The sequence below is a fragment of the Henckelia pumila genome, chromosome 3 (assembly GCF_033568475.1).
Source record: "Henckelia pumila isolate YLH828 chromosome 3, ASM3356847v2, whole genome shotgun sequence".
Classification (NCBI taxonomy): Eukaryota; Viridiplantae; Streptophyta; class Magnoliopsida; order Lamiales; family Gesneriaceae; genus Henckelia; species Henckelia pumila.
Genome location: NC_133122.1, coordinates 47,832,570 through 47,850,850, shown reverse-complemented (window position 1 = coordinate 47,850,850; position 18,281 = coordinate 47,832,570). Strand labels below are relative to the sequence as shown.

General features: G+C 35.7%; 2 protein-coding genes and 1 long non-coding RNA gene across 6 annotated transcripts; 2 read left to right on the top strand and 1 right to left on the bottom strand.

Moving 5' to 3' along the window:
* Window positions 1-6,850: 6,850 nt before the first annotated feature.
* Window positions 6,851-11,539, top strand: LOC140888662 (uncharacterized). The gene is made up of 15 exons (XM_073296360.1): window positions 6,851-7,026; window positions 7,111-7,225; window positions 7,317-7,428; window positions 7,543-7,587; window positions 7,712-7,779; window positions 7,970-8,024; window positions 8,098-8,177; window positions 8,268-8,351; window positions 9,101-9,214; window positions 9,390-9,508; window positions 9,594-9,711; window positions 9,955-10,085; window positions 10,222-10,366; window positions 10,531-10,610; window positions 11,222-11,539. The coding sequence occupies exons 1-15, from the start codon at window positions 6,851-6,853 to the stop codon at window positions 11,304-11,306; spliced, it is 1,527 nt and encodes a 508-aa protein (XP_073152461.1). The 3' UTR covers window positions 11,307-11,539.
* On the bottom strand, window positions 11,459-15,240 carry LOC140886090 (chloride channel protein CLC-b-like). Its single transcript, XM_073292594.1, has 6 exons — window positions 15,036-15,240; window positions 14,730-14,930; window positions 14,418-14,595; window positions 13,325-13,857; window positions 11,929-13,084; window positions 11,459-11,750 (listed from the first exon to the last, which is right to left on the bottom strand). The coding sequence occupies exons 1-6, from the start codon at window positions 15,224-15,226 to the stop codon at window positions 11,643-11,645; spliced, it is 2,367 nt and encodes a 788-aa protein (XP_073148695.1). The 5' UTR covers window positions 15,227-15,240; the 3' UTR covers window positions 11,459-11,642.
* On the top strand, window positions 13,765-18,212 carry LOC140886091 (uncharacterized). 4 transcript variants are annotated; one of them, XR_012151424.1, is made up of 7 exons: window positions 13,765-13,901; window positions 14,313-14,390; window positions 14,489-14,591; window positions 14,705-14,945; window positions 15,042-15,148; window positions 15,233-15,340; window positions 18,090-18,212. It is a non-coding gene; the product is annotated as an uncharacterized lncRNA (long non-coding RNA). The 4 variants fall into 4 exon arrangements; XR_012151423.1 differs by lacking the exon at window positions 18,090-18,212 and adding an exon at window positions 16,051-16,189; XR_012151422.1 differs by lacking the exon at window positions 18,090-18,212 and having other exon boundaries at window positions 15,233-15,388.
* Window positions 18,213-18,281: the final 69 nt, after the last annotated feature.

Genomic DNA, 18,281 nt, shown 5'->3' with positions numbered 1-18,281 from the left:
GGCTAGGTGGTCGAGTTGATAGAGTGAGGCCTTGTTATTGTAGAAGTCGAATTTGAAATCGAACTTAGATTGTATTCGAACTCGATTTGTATTTTGGATTTTGGAACTTAGAATTGATGCATGTTCTACTCTTTCTTGTAATTGAATACTTCGTTGTTGGAAAAGTGTTAGTTGGATCATGTCGGAGCCTTTCCGGGTGTTAGATTGCACTTTTGGAGCCTTATTTTGAGCTAAAACAGCAGGCCATGCGCGCCCGCGCCTGGTGAGGAGCGCCCGCGCGTTCTGCTCCCTTTCTCGGAGGCCCGGGCAGGTCTGTATGCGCGCCCGCGCGTCACCCGGTGTAAAAAAAAAAAAAAAAAACTTTGATTTTAATCTTAGATCTTGTATGCGTAATTATTGTTTATTCTGAGATTAGATGATTAGAATCGAGGTCTCACAAGAACAAAAATCCCTATTTCTATATGGGGACATGCAATTTTACATGCTTCGGTATGAATTCACATCAGACCAAGTGCATATCATAAATTCTCCCCATTGCAGCTTGCATTTGGTAAAGAACCAAATATTTCTCATCTGAGAATTTTTGGATGTATGGTGTATGTGCCTATTGCACCACCTCAACGATAAAAAATGGGTCCTCAAAGAAAAATCGGTATTTATATCGGTTATGATAGCCCATCAATCATTCGATATCTTGAGCCTCAGACAGGCGATGTGTTTACAGCACGTTTTGCTGATTGTCATTTTAATGAAGAAATCTTCCCAATGTTAGGGGGAGAAAAGAAACACATCGAAAAAGAAATCACATGGTATGTACCATCATTGTTACATTTGGATCCAAGGACCAAACAATGTGAGAAAGATGTACAGCAAATTGTGCACTTATAAAGAATTGCAAATCAAATGCCAGATGCATTTGCAGACACAAAAGGGGTAACAAAATCATATATACATGTTGTACATGCCCCTGCTCGAATTGAAATTCCAAATAAACAAATTGAAGACACTCATGATGTCATAAAACGCTTGAAGCGTGGAAGGCCAGTCGGTTCCAAGGATAAAAATCCTCGAAAAAGAAAAGGCATAGAGAAACACGATGATCATAAAATAGAAAATGATGTTCCAGAAGAAATACCTGATGATGAAAATGTTCTGTCAGAACCACAAAATGACGAGAATCGTGAAATCTCTATCAATTATATTAATACTGGAAAAATATGGAACCGAAAAGATATAAAATATATTGATGAGATATTTTCTTATAATGTGGCATATGACATCATAAATGAAAACGAGGATCATGAACCAAAAACATTTGGTGAATGTAAAACTCGTCATGATTGGGCAAAATGGAAAGATGCCATCCAGGTTGAATTGGATTCGCTAAATAAACGTAATGTTTTTGGACCTATAGTCCCCACACCTGAAGGTGTAAAACCTGTTGGATACAAATGAGTTTTTATTCGAAAGTGAAATGAGAAAAATGAAATAGTAAGATATAAAGCTAGACTTATTGCACAAGGTTTTTCTCAAAGGCCTGGAATTGATTATGAAGAAACGTATTCTCCTGTTATGGATGCAATTACGTTTCGATATTTGATTAGTTTGGCAGTGTCTGAAAATTTGGAAATGTGTCTGATGGATGTTGTTACGGCTTACTTATACGGATCACTTGATAGTGATATATACATGAAGATCCCTGAAGGATTTAAGATGCCTGAGGCACAAAGTTCAAAACCCAGAGAATTTTATTCTGTAAAATTGCAAAGATCATTATATGGGTTGAAGCAATCCGGCCGAATGTGGTATAATCGGCTAAGTGAGCACTTGATGAAAAAGAAATATGTAAATGATCCAATATGCCCTTGTGTTTTCATCAAGAAAACAACATCCAGATGTGTAATTACTGCTGTATATGTTGATGATTTAAACATCATTGGAACGAATAAAGAAATTCAAGAGGTTATGATGTACTTGAAGGAAGAATTCGAAATGAAAGATCTTGGAAAAACCAAGTACTGTCTGGGTTTGCAAATAGAACAAAAAGAATGTGGAATTTTTGTTCACCAGGCAAATTATACAGAAAAGATCCTTAAACGTTTTAATATGGATAAATCAAATCCATTAAGTACTCCAATGGTTGTAAGATCATTAAACATAGAAAATGATCCATTTCGTCCATGTGAAGATGATGAAGTTATTCTTGGTCCAGAAGTACCATATCTAAGTGCCATTGGTGCCCTTATGTATCTTGCAAATTGCACTAGACCAGATATATCTTTTGCTGTAAATTTATTAGCAAGATTCAGTTCATATCCAACAAAGAGGCACTGGAACGGAATTAAACATATATTTCGTTATCTACGAGAAACGACAGATTTGGGACTTTTGTACTCAAAAGACACCAATCAAAGTATCATTGGTTATGCCGATGCTGGATATTTATCTGATCCACATAAGGCACGTTCTCAAACCAGATATGTATTTACTCGTGGAGGCACCGCAATTTCTTGGCGTTCACATGAGAAACAAACACTCGTAACAACTTTATCAAATCACTCTGAGATTATTGCGCTACATGAAGCAAGCCGTGAATGTGTTTGGCTAAAATCAATGACACAACATATCCAAACTTCTTGTGGATTATCAGTAGACAAGAAGCCTGTGACGTTGTATGAAGACAATGTTGCATGTATTGCTCAAATGAAAGAAGGATACATCAAAAGTGACAGAACAAAACATATACCCCCAAAGTTCTTTGCCTACACTCAAGAGCTTGAGAAGAATAAAGATATTGATATCTGTTATATTCAATCAAGTGAGAACTCATCAGATCTCTTCACAAAGGCACTTTCCACGACGATATTCAGAAAGCATATATACAATATTGGGATGCGCAATCTGCGGAATATGTGAAGAATCACTCATGTTAACATGAGGGAGAGCTTACGTGGCTGCACTCTTTTTCCCTTACTATAGTTTTTATCCCACTGGGTTTTTCCTAGTAAGGTTTTTAACGAGGCAGTATAAAACACGTAATGAAGACAGTCATCATATCACGATCATCATCACAAGGGGGAGTGTTGAAAAATATTATTATTATTAATATTATGTTGAATATTGAATGTTGAATGTTGAATATTGAGTTGTAAAATGTGGAAAATTATTGTGTGATGATGTAGATGATGATGTATTTATTTTTGGACTAATCTCAAATGTGGATCTATAAATAGGTCTTCATTTGTGATGAAAAACACAATTGAGTTGAGAAAAAAATATTATAAAGTGTAGAGTTTGATATATTTTAAGTTTTTGGAGTATTTAATTTTTACCGTAAATTTTTACTTTTTCACAACAGAAAATATATTATTTTATTATTATTGAATATTGAATTTTGAATATTGAGTTGTAAAATGTTGAAAATTAGTGTGTGATGATGTAAATGATGATATATTAATTTTTGGACTAATCTAAAATGTGGATTTATAAATATGTCTTCATCTGTGATGAAAATCACAATTGAGTTGAGAGAAAAATATTATAAAGCGTGGAGTTTGATATATTTTGAGTTTTTGAGTTTTTACTATTTACCATATATTTTTACTTTTTCACAACATGTTATCAGCACGATCGCTCGAAGGTTCTCTATAATTTCCGACGCTCCAAAATACAAGAAGAAGTCAAAAATATTCAACAAGTAAGAATTTTTATTTTAATGTTTATATATTTTTATTGTGTATATATTAATATATAATTTCATGTTATTATATAAAAGGTTGTCTATGACACTGACCTTATAATAACGTGATATGATATATATTTATTATGTATATATACTAACTGTATTAATATATAATTTCATGTTATTATATAAAAGGTTGTCTATGACACTGACCTTATAATAACATGATATGATATTTTTTTTTTGAGAGTTGATATGATATATATTTATTATGTATATATACTAACTGTATTAATATATAATTTCATGTTATTATATAAAAGGTTGTCTATGACACTGACCTTATAATAACGTGATATGATATATATTATTGTGTATTTATATACTAATCATATTCGTATAATCTCATATTATTATATAAAAGGTTGTCTATGACACCGAACTTATAATAATGTGATATGATATACGTAATTATTTAATTATGATTATCATTATATGCATTGCATCATTATCACAAATTTTTATTCAACACATACTCGATTTTTTTCCTTACCCCCAACGGTCACAAACGGTAACAAAACGGCTAGTTTTTTGCCTATAAATATGTTCACTCAAACCCATTTTCAATCACACCAAAATTCACTCTCAAAATATTTTCTCCTCGATTTTTTTCGAAGATGAAGATGATGGCATTTTTAAGACTATTTTTCATAACGATTATGATCATCATACTCACGAGTCTTGTACTCACCAGCGATTTTTCACCACAAACTTTTTCTCTATTTGTACATGCACTTGTAATCTTCATTATTCCATTATTTTGTATTGTCATATTAATTGAAATTAACTAATAAGATGCATTGTTATTTCTCTAGTACCACAATGTCAAATTTGACAAAGATTGAATTCGTTGCGCTCGATATCACTAGAAAGAATTATATGCCATGAACTCTCGATGTAGAGATGCATCTTGAGTCATTGGGTCTAAGTGATATCATCAAAGAAAATAATATATCATCCTCACAAGAAAAAGCAAAGTCTATGATTTTCTTATGTAGACATCTTGATGAAGGATTGAAATGTGAGTATCTCACAGAAAAAGACCCAATGATTTTATGGAAATGTGTAAAACCTGTTGGATACAAATGAGTTTTTATTCGAAAGCGAAATGAGAAAAATGAAATAGTCAGATATAAAGCTAGACCTGTTGCACAAGGTTTTTCTCAAAGACCTGAAATTGATTATGAAGAAACGTATTCTCCTGTTATGGATGCAATTACGTTTCGATATTTGATTAGTTTAGCAGTGTCTGAAAATTTGGAAATGTATCTTATGGATGTTGTTACAACTTACTTATACGTATCACTTGATAGTGATATATACATGAAAATCCCTGAAGGATTTAAGATGTCTAAAGCACAAAGTTCAAAACCCAGAGAATTTTATTCTGTAAAATTGCAAAGATCATTATATGGGTTGAAGCAATCCGGCCGAATGTGGTATAATCGGCTAAGTGAGCACTTGATGAAAAAGGGATATGTAAATGATCCAATATGCCTTTGTGCTTTCACCAAGAAAACAACATCCGGATGTGTAATTATTGATGTATATGTTGATGATTTAAACATTATTGGAACGAATAAAGAAATTCAATAAGTTATGATGTACTTGAAAGAAGAATTCGAAATGAAGGATCTTTGAAAAACCAAGTATTATCTGGGTTTGCAAATCGAACAAAAAAAATGTGGAATTTTTGTTCACCAGACAAATTATACAGAAAAGATCCTTAAACTAATATGAATAAATCAAATCCATTAAGTACTCCAATGGTTGTAAGATCATTAAACATAGAAAATAATCCATTCCGTCCATGTGAAAATGATGAAGTTATTCTTGGTCCAGAAGTATCATATCTAAGTGTCATTGGTGCCCTTATGTATCTTGCAAATTGCACTAGACCTGATATATCTTTTGCTGTAAATTTATTGACAAGATTCAGTTCATATCCAACAAAAAGACACTGGAATGGAATTAAACATATATTCCGTTATCTACGAGGAATGACAGATTTGGGACTTTTGTACTCAAAAGACACAATCAAAGTATCATTGGTTATGCTAATGCTGGATATTTATCTGATCCACATAAGGCACGTTCCCAAACCGGATATGTATTTACTCGTGGAGGCACCGCAATTTCTTAGCGTTCACAGAAACAAACACTCGTAACAACATCATCAAATCACGCCGAGATTGTTGCATTACATGAAGCAAGTCGTGAATGTGTATGGTTAAAGTCAGTGACCAAACATATTCAAACATCGTGTGGATTGACAGTAGACAAGAAGCCCGTGACACTATATGAAGATAATGCTGCATGTGTTGCTCAAATGAAAGAAGGATACATCAAAAGTGACATAACCAAACATATACCCCCAAAGTTCTTTGTCTATACTCAAGAGCTTGAGAAGAATAAATATATTGATATCTGTTATATTCAATCAAGTGAAAACTCATCAGATCTCTTCACAAAGGCACTTCCCACGATGATATTCAGAAAGCATATATACAACATTGGGATGCGCAATCTACGAAATATGTGAAGAATCACTCATGTTAACATGAGGGGGGAGTTTACGTGGCTGCACTCTTTTTTTCTTGCTATGGTTTTTATCCCACTGGATTTTTTCTAGTAAGATTTTTAACGAGGCAACATAAAACACGCAATAAAGACAATAATCATATGATGATCATCATCACAAGGGGGAGTGTTGAAAATATATTATTTTATTATTGTTGAATATTGAATGTTGAATATTGAGTTGTAAAATGTTGAAAATTAGTGTGTGATGATGTAGATGTTGATATATTAATTTTTGGACTAATTTCAAATGTGGATCTATAAATAGGTATTCATTTGTGATGAAAATCACAATTGAGTTGAGAGAAAATTATTATAAAGTGTAGAGTTTGATATATTTTGAGTTTTGAAGTTTTTATTTTTTACCATATATTTTTACTTTTTCACAACACAAATAACAAATATATAAGAGAACTAAGTATTTAATTTTGAAAAGAAAGAAAGAAAACAAATTAAAGACAGTCAAAAAAATAAAAATAAAAAATATATATAATATTTTCGGAGACAAAACGAAGCTCAGATTCAGACATGAGCCTCATCTCTCTCGCGCCTTTTCTTACTTCACTCTCCCCAACTTTCTTCAACCGCCGCCGCTGCTTCTCAGCTCGAGCATCTTCATCGCCGCCGCTGTCACATCCTCAGAACCCTAGCCAAAACCCTCTCCCATACTCTTCTCCTGCTCTTCACTGTCCTCACTTTGAATCGTACTTATTTTCGACTTTTTTACTGAATTGGATAAGACCGAAATTGTTGCTTTTATATATCTAACTGATGTTGGAATCTTGCAGCTGCTCGGGATGCACTCACGAGTACAATCTCCACCAGCCACCCATTCTCGGCGAGGCATCTGACTTCTTCAACAACATGGGTGTCGCAGATTTCACATTCGAGAGTCGTAGAACTGTACGTACTTGCATATCCTGATACCCTTCATTCTATTTATGCACTGGCATCCAATTTTCAATTTTATGAAGTTATCTTTGTTAATCGTTAGTGGGGATGGAGATGCCGGGCAAAGCTTGCGGTTCGTGGTACATCAGCCAAACCTTTTATTGGCCTTTACGAAGAGGGCACTCATAATGTAGTAGATATTCCTGAATGCAAAGGTCTCGAGTCCACAAATTTTTATTGTTTCTTTTTTTTAGCAAATCTTATTATTCTTATAGCTTCTACAAGCATTTCTCTAGTTTTATAGTTGTGAATATTCATGTCATGTGTAGCTCACCATCCAAGCATCAATATTGCTGTGGTCCTACTGAAGAAAGGTTTGTTGTTTTTTTTTCAATTGTTGTATCATGAAATTTAATTTGTTAGGTTGTTATTCTGAAGATATTATTTGGCATTATATATCTGACACTCTTTGTGTTTCATATATTGATTTCCGTTTAGCCATGTTTGAGTTGAATATTGAGCCATATGATGAAGATCAGGGAACTGGTCAGCTGAGATATGTTCAGGTTAGTGATTTTATTGATATATGATGGCCTCCCTCTCATCAATGCAAAATGGGTTTCATTTCCGAGCTAAATCCAAGTTAAAAATTCAATGTGCATGCCGCCAGGCCAGAAAAAAATAGTAATAAAAAACTAATTAAGTGATGTATGCTTGCTGATATCTTTTCACTATGTGGTCTATTTCCTTCTTTAGCTGGCTGTGACCACATATGACACATCTCTCCCATCTCGTGAAAGATATAAAAATGGTATGTAGATAGAGTTAAAGCAGATTGTAGCGCGGTCAAGTATCCAGCTATTAAGTTTTGTGGATCATGTCAGGTAAGGTGCAGGTTGCGTTGGTTTGGAATTCGAGAGACGAGAGATCACCTAGTTCTGAAAAGTTAGATGCTCTGGCCAGTGTAAGATTGCGACCGTTACTTTTCTGGCATTCTTTGGATTTTAGACATCCTTTGTATTATGTGTAATTGTTGTGAGATTCCAATTTCTAGTATTTATGGATGAAAGGGGGGCCAAAGCAGAAAGTTCATTTGATCCATTCTGTGTGGGCTAACTTTCAGACATCAACAAATAATGTAAGTCTCTTTTGGATACTGCTCAGAAACTTTAGTTGAACAGTTTGTGCACTTTCATATGAACAACTTCACCGTTATGGTGGAGTTAATGGGTCGAGAACCATCTTGCGCAAAACATATATATGGTCGAGGCGGTTTTATTTGCTTGTAATTTGTTTAAGCTTCAACTTATAATGTAGATGTCTTGTTAATCACCTTATTTTTTTTAAGAACTTAAGAAACTGGAGGAAGAAACTCGTGATAGACCTGAGTATGCTTAGAGGACTGAATATCTTGAATAAAATGCAAATTTGGAACTGCTGAGATGTGATATACATATCGAGGTGACAATTGGTACCTAAACTGGTCTTTATCAATCTGACATCGCATTTGTAGATACTGGTCGAGAAGGCATGAATCACCCACTGAAGGGTACTTTGTCATGTGAAAGAGTGGTCTTTTAAACTTAGACTGCACCATCTTTTAAATCTTAGTTGTATCCAAGCCCTGCCGTGGTTCCCAACCTGTCTTTACTGAAAGGAATGCACAGTTCCTTCAATTCCCTTTGCTCCTTCTCTGTCATTTGCTTTTCCTTTAGGCTTTAACTTTTTGTGCTGTTTTGTCACTTACTCTGTCAAAACATATAAAGAACAGTTTTAGAAACATCTTTATTGTATTAGCATATTGATGTATGTTAATACCTGAAAGTGGTACATAATATGGAATCCTTTTCTGCATTGTGTTACTTTTGTCCTCGTCTGGTTTTCCAGATTATTTTTGGCAACAGATGGAGACATCTTTTGGGTGAAAAAGAGTTCTGGGAGCATGTTGGAGGAATTGATATTTCTCAGGTCCCTTCAAGTTTTGGACAAGCAAATACACAAGTATGTATTTGGAGTAGAGACGTTTGTTAGTTTTCTGTTTGAAACATCAGATTGGGATTTGCGTGCTATCTGGAAAGTTAAATCAGATTTCTGATAGACTGGTCTGCAGTTGTGTAGCAGTGACTTATACGTTATTGAAGTTGAATAACCTCTTTAATGTCCGTCAATTTGGCAGGCTTTCGATGCTCTACTTCATAGATTACAAAAATATGTTCGTATGGGGGCATCAGTAGTTGACCTTTATGCTGGTGCTGGTGTCATTGGTTTATCTTTGGCTGCCACCAGGAAATGCAGGTGGGATTAGTGATTTTTATTTGGAAATTTTGGTTTGAAAACACGTGATTCATTAGGTGCTGATTAAATTTGTAGTAATTAACAGCTCGGTAAAATGTGTGGAGGTTAACAAAGAATCTAAACAATCATTTGAAAAGACTGCTTCTCGGTTACCTACAACTATGGACTGCAGTATCAGCTGGCATCATGCCGATGCTTCCAAGGTTCGTTGCGGACTTATTATCATTCTGTCTTAATATAAGCCAAAAATACGTGTAGTTTTCTCATCATAACTGCATTATTCACATCCAGAGAACTATGGCATCTTACGTATACGCATGCACACATATGGTTGAAATTAATTTGGAAACCGATTAAATGGCGATAATCACTTTCTTCGGTAAAACTGCTCTGTGTGATGATTAATCGGTGCATATGAACAAATGGATTTATCACAATTTTGTCAGGAACCACTTTCTTGGCTCTTGGGATCTGATGTTGTTATAGTGGATCCTCCGCGGAAGGGGTTGGACTCTTCTCTGGTCTGCGCATTGCAGTCTCTGTCAGTCATGAAGCTCAAAAATAATACTAGCGAGAGGTATACTTGTCAGGGAAATCTTCGCTATTAACAGCAGTTTTGAATTTGGAAATCTGTGAGTTGAGCATCATGGTTTGCAATTTTAAAAGCTTGTCCCTTTGCACCCCACCTTTTTCTGCCATTTCAATTCCACCAGAAAAGTCAAAAATGAGAAAAGACCTTGGGTTCTACGGGAGAGAGAAACTTCAGTGCAGAGTCTTGGCCAGATAGTGGAAGCAGAGAGGCAGTCATTACCAGAAACTCTTATTTATATAAGCTGTGGATGGGATAGTTTCAAAGAGGTATAGTATCCTATCTAAGATCTTCCCACCATTAACAAAGTTTTGAAATATGTTTTTACCTTTTTCTTTTTCTTTTGATTTTGTTTTTTTGCCTTCAGCTCTTTTATTTGTGTTTTGGCAGATTGCCACTTATAGTAATCTCATACCCCTTCATTTGTTATCAGGATTGCATGTCACTGCTATCTACCAAGGCATGGCATTTGAAGAAAGCCCATGGTTTCAACTTTTTCCCTGGAACACAAAGGTCTCTCTCTCTCCCACACAACATTCACTTTTAACTTCTCCTCCTTGACCTATGTGAAAACCAACCTTTAGCTGGTGCCTGTGGTTGCTAAATTTACATGTTCACATGTATTCGTAAGACTGGTTTCCTAAATATGTTGTGTGATTTTATTTCTGAATGAGTCACTGTTATGAATTGATCTTGAGTGCATGAGCCTTGACGAAGAACTTATCCGATCTGGATTTGTGAATTGATTTGAGAACTGTGATGTTATAAATATCTATTCTTTGATTAGAAAGTGACTAATGCTAATAGAACATGAAAAAAATACATTTGCACCATATGCCATCTATCTTCTTCTATTCCAAGAAAAAAAACCTAGAAAGTAAAAGAAACAGGATGCGAGTAGTTGGGGTCTCTATATGAGGGTGTGTTTATCGTTCTGGATCTATCAGATTTACACAGTTCCCCTGTCTTACTACATGTGGATGTTCTAAGTATTGAATCATACTTGAGCAAATAATTGCACTCAAGAAGGGTATTGTAAGTTTTCGATGCATAGGCTGCTGACGCATGCTTTTGATCTGTATTACTTTCTGCTACTCTAAAGTACGGCCTTTTTATGGATGCAGTATTGAAATCCTGGCTGTGTTCAAAAGAGGCGCGGGAGAAAATGTGAACCGAAAGAAAACCAGGAAAAAGAAAATACGTGGTTGAGATGCGCACTTGGACATCTATATGCTGTGACAAGCATACTTGTTGACAAAGTTCTCGTGTGATATCTTACTTTAAACTATGAATGGACAAAGGATATCAGTTTGCTGTTGTCCGTTACTCCTCCATGAATCGAGTATTCCTTGCTAAATGAATGAGTTCAACGATATGCCATGTATCATGAATTGATTTATGCTCGAGATGATATTCTAATACAATAAATATTCTTTACTATATTCTTTTGGATCTGGACAAAGAATGATCTGTTCAACAAACGTGGGAAAATATTAAGAAAAGTGTAGTATTTCTAGATAGTGACACTCTCTTGTAGGGAGGACATCAGTGGCCCTTTTTACTTTCCTTGGACTTTTCCAGATGAGGGAAGGCACTCAAAATATTATGGGCTCTCAAGTCTTGCCTTGTCAAAATTCCAATCACGGGAGACACCTGTAAAATGTATACAACAACTCGTGTCACATTCAGCAAGTAAGTCTATCATCTGTTTTCTGCATCGACTTTTTTTTTTCTTTTTTTTCCAAAAAATAGATAGTTTCTTTCCTATGCAAAACCAAAAAAAAAATGTATATAATTCTTCAATAACAACAATAGTGTATCTTGAACTTACCCCAGCTGCTTGAAACTTAGGGAGAATGAGCAAGTGACGAAGCCCCACCTGCCGAAAAAGCACCATTGCTTTCGCCACTGACATGCTCTCAATTACAGTGAAGGGGGTTGTGTTGGTCAAGGGGTGCAAGTCAACATACATCTCCATTTCATCATTTGTCAGTGCCACCTCTTCAATATTACCCCAAGTTTCAGCTAAATCAATTGAGGTAAATTTATTTCTCACTTCCCATTCCTCTATCCGTCGTCTCTCTTGCAGGAAATACTTCTTCTTCAGCACTAACATAAGATGAGCTCTTAGGACGAGTCCATGCAGTTCAGCAGTCCCATTTTGTGCACCCATTATCGGTGGAACCATAACTGTGTCCATAACCGGGAAACCATTATATGTGGTATTTCTCAGGATTTCCACTATACGACCGACCTTCTCGATTCCACTCAGGGTAATCACGGGCGGCTTAGCGTCAATGAGCTCACCGACGGTAATGTTTCTCATCCACGGCTCAGGATTTGCGTCCAAGAAAGGCAGCTCTTTTAATTCTAATATTATTTCATAGATGCTTGGGTTGAAGCAATCACCCACTGTTTTAGCAATTAGGAGAACTAACATTGTAATGGGTAGCAAAAGAAGGTTGTTGGTGAGCTCGAGAAATATGACACAAAGGGAGACAGTCATTCTCATCGAACCAGCCATAAGGGAAGCTGCCCCAAGAACGGCATAAAGCCCCTGATCTATATCTGTATATGTTCCCATGGCAACGCCAAGTATGCGACCGTAAGCCGCGCCCATTAAAATAATAGGGAGGAAGAGGCCTGATGGAACGGCAATGCCAAAGGTGATAAGTCCCAAAATGCAATACAGAGCAAAGTAGATAATGAGGGAAGAGATATGGAATTCTGTTGGAGTGTTTATGGAGAAAAGGCTGCGGACAGCATCATCGTTTGTGGTTAAGAGAAGAGTAGCTAGGTCATTATAGTATCCTTTTGGGCAGTTGAATTGCTTAAAGTTTCCTGTCCCTCCAGTTGTAGGACAGGAAGAATCCACAATGGAGGAATCACAAGGTCGACAGTTTGCAAAAAAAGGAAGTCCATACATGCATACTGAAGTAAAAATTGAGACACTGAGACTAAGTAGTAGTTTATGCAATTTCCCCTTCCTGCAAAATAACCATAAAACAGGTAATTGGATATCAGAACCAACGAGAAAACTAGAATTTTCTCTTTGGGGAGTGACGCGGTTGTCATTAAAAAATTTATGTAGTACTATGAAACCGAGACGAGCAACAGATCAACTGCCTGATTTGTGTCATCCACTGAATTTACCATATTGAAGTCTGGATAAAATTCACAAAAAAGATAGCAGGTAGCATTTAAAAAAATAGGTTCTTAGTTCTTACTTATTTATGACATTGTAGACCTTGAGGACCTGGTGGAGAACGTAGTTGTATAGGCTTCCCAAAATGCCTCCAATCACTCCTATTACAGCCACAGGAACAAGGTCGACCGCATGATATCGCACTGAAACGCCACTCACATCAAACATGATCAAGCCACCTTTCCCAAATAATCCACAGTTCCCTGATTTGCAGTATTCGATGAATGCCCTCAGAACTACAACCACAACTGCTGTACTGAAAAATGTTCTCCAAAGAAGAGCACTTCTCCACCATGTTGCCACCTCTTCAAGAGCGAAGAGAACACCACCTACTGGGGCTCGGAAAGCAGCACATACTCCGGATGAGGAACCACATGTGATCAGATCTCGCCTGTCCCTGTCATTGTTGAAATATCTTAGCCAGCGCCATCTGAGACGGTAATTACCCGAGCCACCCTGTCCTAAAAGAGAAGCAATGCAGGTCCCGATATGTACCAGAGGTCCTTCTTTTCCAAGATCCAAGCCTGCAGCAACGGCTCCAATGCTTCCAATGATCTGGGGTCACAAAGACAATAACATGCACTCAGCCAACATAGCAGGTATAATAAGAAACTGCAGCACATCAGGGATCAACTTCCGAACACTGTATGAAACTACATTTGCAACCCCTAGGCCCTCTACAAAAATATTTACAGGTTTGACTGATTTCTAATTGAATCATCAATAACTCGGTAAGCTAGTCTTTGATAATTAGATGTTAAAGAAAAGAAGCAGTATCAAGAACTATTCTGAAATTGGTAAACATGGTGGGAGCTCTGAATGCATCTTTTTGTAAACCTGAACAATTATAAGACCTTTGTCAAGGATTTATTCTAATGTTGGCCGAGTGTCCCTGATTTTCTGGTTCAAGATTTAAATTTTTTAAGTTTGTTGATCTGTTATTCACCAATTACAATGCTGAATATGTCAATAAATAGAATGCTGATGTCTTTCTGATCGTTTTGTATTAGTTGGTTCATGATTTACATTCACGAAAGGTGAGTATCGATCAGCAATCACGAGGCCAAAACAGCTTAAGAGATAGATTGGTAATGTTCCTCTTAACAATTGCGCACCTTAACTATCAATGTTGTGGCACCAAACATGTTAGGGGTGTCAACTCCATTCAGATAAGCTTTAATTTCAGGAATTCCAGGACCAGCTGCTGTAGGTGCAAAACAAACACACAGAACGGCAGCCACCGATGTTAAGATCAAATTTGCTACGGCCAAATAGATGAATCCCATCAGGTACCTGCATCCATCAAATCATGAGCTTTTTTCACGATCACACAAGCAAGCAAGAATCAGCTTCACTGATTCAGTGATCAGTACACATCCAATTTGCAAATTTCGTTTTGCAGGGGCAAAGTTGGATGATGCCGTTACCTTTCCTGGTCGATGTATTTAACCACGGCAAGAAGTTTGTACCCCGCAATATTTTCAACCGCAAGATTGATAAGAGAGGCGACTATTCCAGTCAGAAGCCCGACGAGGAATGCCAGCAACCATTTCAAGAAGATATACTGCAGTACTTGAACTTTCGATCTGCTCCTCCAGTCGTGCTTGAAAAGATCGTTTTCGTTGATCCTAAATCAAGAAACAGTTAGTTTCCAAAAACCCATTGAGGATTTTTGTTCAACATTCATTGAAAACAAACAAAAGAGAACATCAGTTTTGTGTATTGTTTATTACTCGTAGTCCAAGCTCTCTATGTGAGACACTTTGGCTCCAACCATGGCAAGTGGATTGGAAGACAGAGTTCGAGTTCTTTTGAGCAGCGGCAGTCGGAGTGGGTTGCTTTCGGGGTCTGTTTCTTCTTCATCATCTTCTTGTTTCTCTATGAAAGTTTCCTCTGCTCCTGCTGACTTGTGATTCTCCTCCATCAGCAGATTCTCACTTTCCTGTTCCGATGATGAAAAAGGTGAGCCGTTCCTGGCTTCTTGGAATAGAGTTGATGAAAAAAATGGACTTGAATCAGAAGTTGCACATATACTCAGGTTTGTCTTCTTGTAGATAACAATGCTAAGTAGGCATATATTCTTTTTCTTTTTTTTTAAATAAATGTGAGAATATGAATTATGCTTTGTTGGAGGGTTATCTTTTATGTCAAGCTACGTATTTTAATATTTTGTGTCATTTTATTGGGGTGGCATGATTGGGATGATTTTGAATTTAATTTTACTCACCCCATGTTCATTATGGTTAATTGGTTACGTCAAACTTTAAAATATATATAATGTCTTGATATCAGCATATTTAAAAACAAGTATTTGAAGCAAAATATCTGTGGAGTCGAGAGGTACGAATGGATTAATTATTGGAACATGATGTTTGATAAATAGTGGCCAGTTTGGTTTTACTCAAAGACAACCAATCATTCAATTCCAACCCAACCCATCCCATCCCATCTCAGCTCATCTCATACCACTCCTTGGGTAATGTTTGTCTGATTGTCTCATTTTTCACATCTGTGAATTTATTTTGAAAATTGTTCCAAGTTAATATGTCGTATTGTATTTGATACCACCGTTTGGTAGAGATTTATGTACGTGTTTTTTTTATAAAAACTTTAAAGTGTAGTATTTTGTGAGATCTTGCCTCATCGTATTAATTTAGCTTCTACTAGAGTAGTGTATTTTAAAATGCCGAATATGTGGTGAAAATTTGTTTTTGTTTTTGTTTTTGTTTTTGTTTTTGTTTTTTAAAGGATGGAACGAGATGGTCAAGTGTATTTTCATTTGCAGATATGGCATGTGCTTGTTAATCGGAGTATCGGACTAACATGACCATGATTTGTTTGTTTTCTTGCTACATTATTTTTTTTACTTTTTTTTTTTTTTAAAAAATCATCTTCAGGTTGTGATTGTGGATCAAAAGTTTCATTTGAAGTGTTTTTTTTAAATAAAAGATATTTCATTAAACTAAATCTGAAGCTGGTAAGGTGTTGGAGAAACCCGGCCTTCAAAATCAGTCGTAGAATCAATTGATCGAGCCAGAGCATGAGCTGCTTGATTCGCTGATCGACGAACGAAAACAAAAGTATATGACGGAATATCCAACATCATGGTTTTACAGTCATCAATAATTAAACCAAAACAAGAAAAATCTACAGCCGTATTATTCAAAACATTAACAACTAAAAGCGCATCGGACTCTATAATTGAAATGTCTTAAAATTGCGTAATTGAAATATTATATTTTTGCTCAATATAGTCGAAAGATTTGACATCCACGGATTCAAAAATTACCTTTTACAATCAGAGTGAATTTGGATTATGAATTTTGTTCCAAGAACAATCGGTCCCCATCTGTTGGTACATAACTTTACAATGATTGATCCCTTTCAAATTTTTAATCAAATAAACTGAGAAAGTGAGAAGAAAAAAATATCAGAAGAACCCAGAAATGACATGTAAATCTAACCTGACCCATTAGGCTCAATCTATCCTACACAGCAAAGCAATAATTAAAACATTACATAACAGGGATGAATATTCTTATAATTATCCTAAATCAAGTGGCTTATAGCATAACATGTGTAATAGTTAGCCCTTAAAAAAATGAATTTGGTCACATACACATAATGGAGTAGGAGAAGGGGAGAGTAAATGTCCTTTTCTTGTAAATATTGATTAATTTAAGACAGAGGAACCATGTGGAATATGGGCGTTCAATTTGCCATCACACTTGTCCTATGTGTCAAATTGGACCATTTGAGAGATCCAACTATGCCAAGCAAAAGTGACCTTTGGAATGGTCGAAGAGCCATTTTTATCCATAATCAAAACACGTATTCTACTCTTATCTTTCTATCTTTCTTGTGTTGAAATTATTGAGCAATCAATACATGATTACATGTTTGCTTGATTTTTGTTTCGACTTCCATTCATTTTTTTTTTACTTTACATCACATTGGTCGGTGCCGATCATTCGGGTGAGTTTTCAACTATCACGAGTTTCATGTTAAGGGAGTTGTTTCCTTTTTTTTCCCTTTTACCTTTTCTATTAAATTATTGGTAGGTTTACTTGTAGTCATGTATAGCACGAGTAAGGAGAGAGTTCAACGTGGGTTCGAATTCATGGTCTCTTTTTTTCAAAGTTAATGATTGTGCCACCTGAATTGACAAGCTTTTTTGTGTGTAGTTTTTATAGAACTCAGGTTTTGTCTCTTTCTTTTTGTAAAATCACAATCTTTTCCTTTCAAATGGAAAAATCTTGAGTCATTGAAGGCGGTTGAAATACAAATGTCAAATGTTTATTGTAAAAATATATACATTCAAGATTTTGCCCTCATATGTAAAATCCACCTCCTTTGAATGAATCCATCATCTCTTCTTTCAAATGGGTTGGATAAATATAAGTTTTCTTTTGGTATTTTTAACGTGTATCCAATCGATTGTTAGGCTGATATGAACATAGTTTCTGGTGGCTAATGTATTCAAGTCAATTTTTATTTGCTATAATTTTGGAAGTTCTTGAATTTAATTTGAGAACTAGTACTCATAATGTGTATTAATCAATTGGTCACTGCTGGTTGATTTCGACATAGTTCCGGGCTTCTGAGATTAATTTGATTTTCTTATTCGATTTGGTCTCGATAATCATGTTTGAAATTTGAATCAATTAATTCAGGGACGTAAAGTGATTCCTTTATTTATTTTTCTATCAGATGTTTATAAGTTTTTCTTCTTCTTTTTTTTTTTTTTTCTTTTTTTTGCCACTGCAACGATTGGAACTGTATGATAGAATGGAGAGATCAGATAATGTGAAGAGGAAAATGGAAAATGTTGACAATAAATTTGTGGGCACAAAGCGTACTCGTCGTATCCGATCACGTCGTTGTTGATAACCAAAAAAGTCACTTTTGTCTGCCCCCATTGCATTGCATTGCATTGCTTTGGAAATTATCGTTTGATTTGATTTGTATGAACATATAAA

What these genes read in the sequence shown, in the direction of transcription:
- LOC140888662 (XM_073296360.1), top strand. Translation starts at nt 6,851, where the DNA reads ATGAGCCTCATCTCTCTCGCGCCTTTTCTTACTTCACTCTCCCCAACT. An exon ending in CACTGTCCTCACTTTGAATC is followed by an intron (nt 7,027 to 7,110) that starts GTACTTATTTTC and finishes GGAATCTTGCAG; the next exon opens with CTGCTCGGGATGCACTCACG. An exon ending in TTGGACAAGCAAATACACAA is followed by an intron (nt 9,215 to 9,389) that starts GTATGTATTTGG and finishes TCAATTTGGCAG; the next exon opens with GCTTTCGATGCTCTACTTCA.
- LOC140886090 (XM_073292594.1), bottom strand. Translation starts at nt 15,226, where the DNA reads ATGGAGGAGAATCACAAGTCAGCAGGAGCAGAGGAAACTTTCATAGAG. An exon ending in GTCTACAATGTCATAAATAA is followed by an intron (nt 13,085 to 13,324) that starts GTAAGAACTAAG and finishes GTTATTTTGCAG; the next exon opens with GAAGGGGAAATTGCATAAAC. An exon ending in CTAAGTTTCAAGCAGCTGGG is followed by an intron (nt 11,751 to 11,928) that starts GTAAGTTCAAGA and finishes TACATTTTACAG; the next exon opens with GTGTCTCCCGTGATTGGAAT.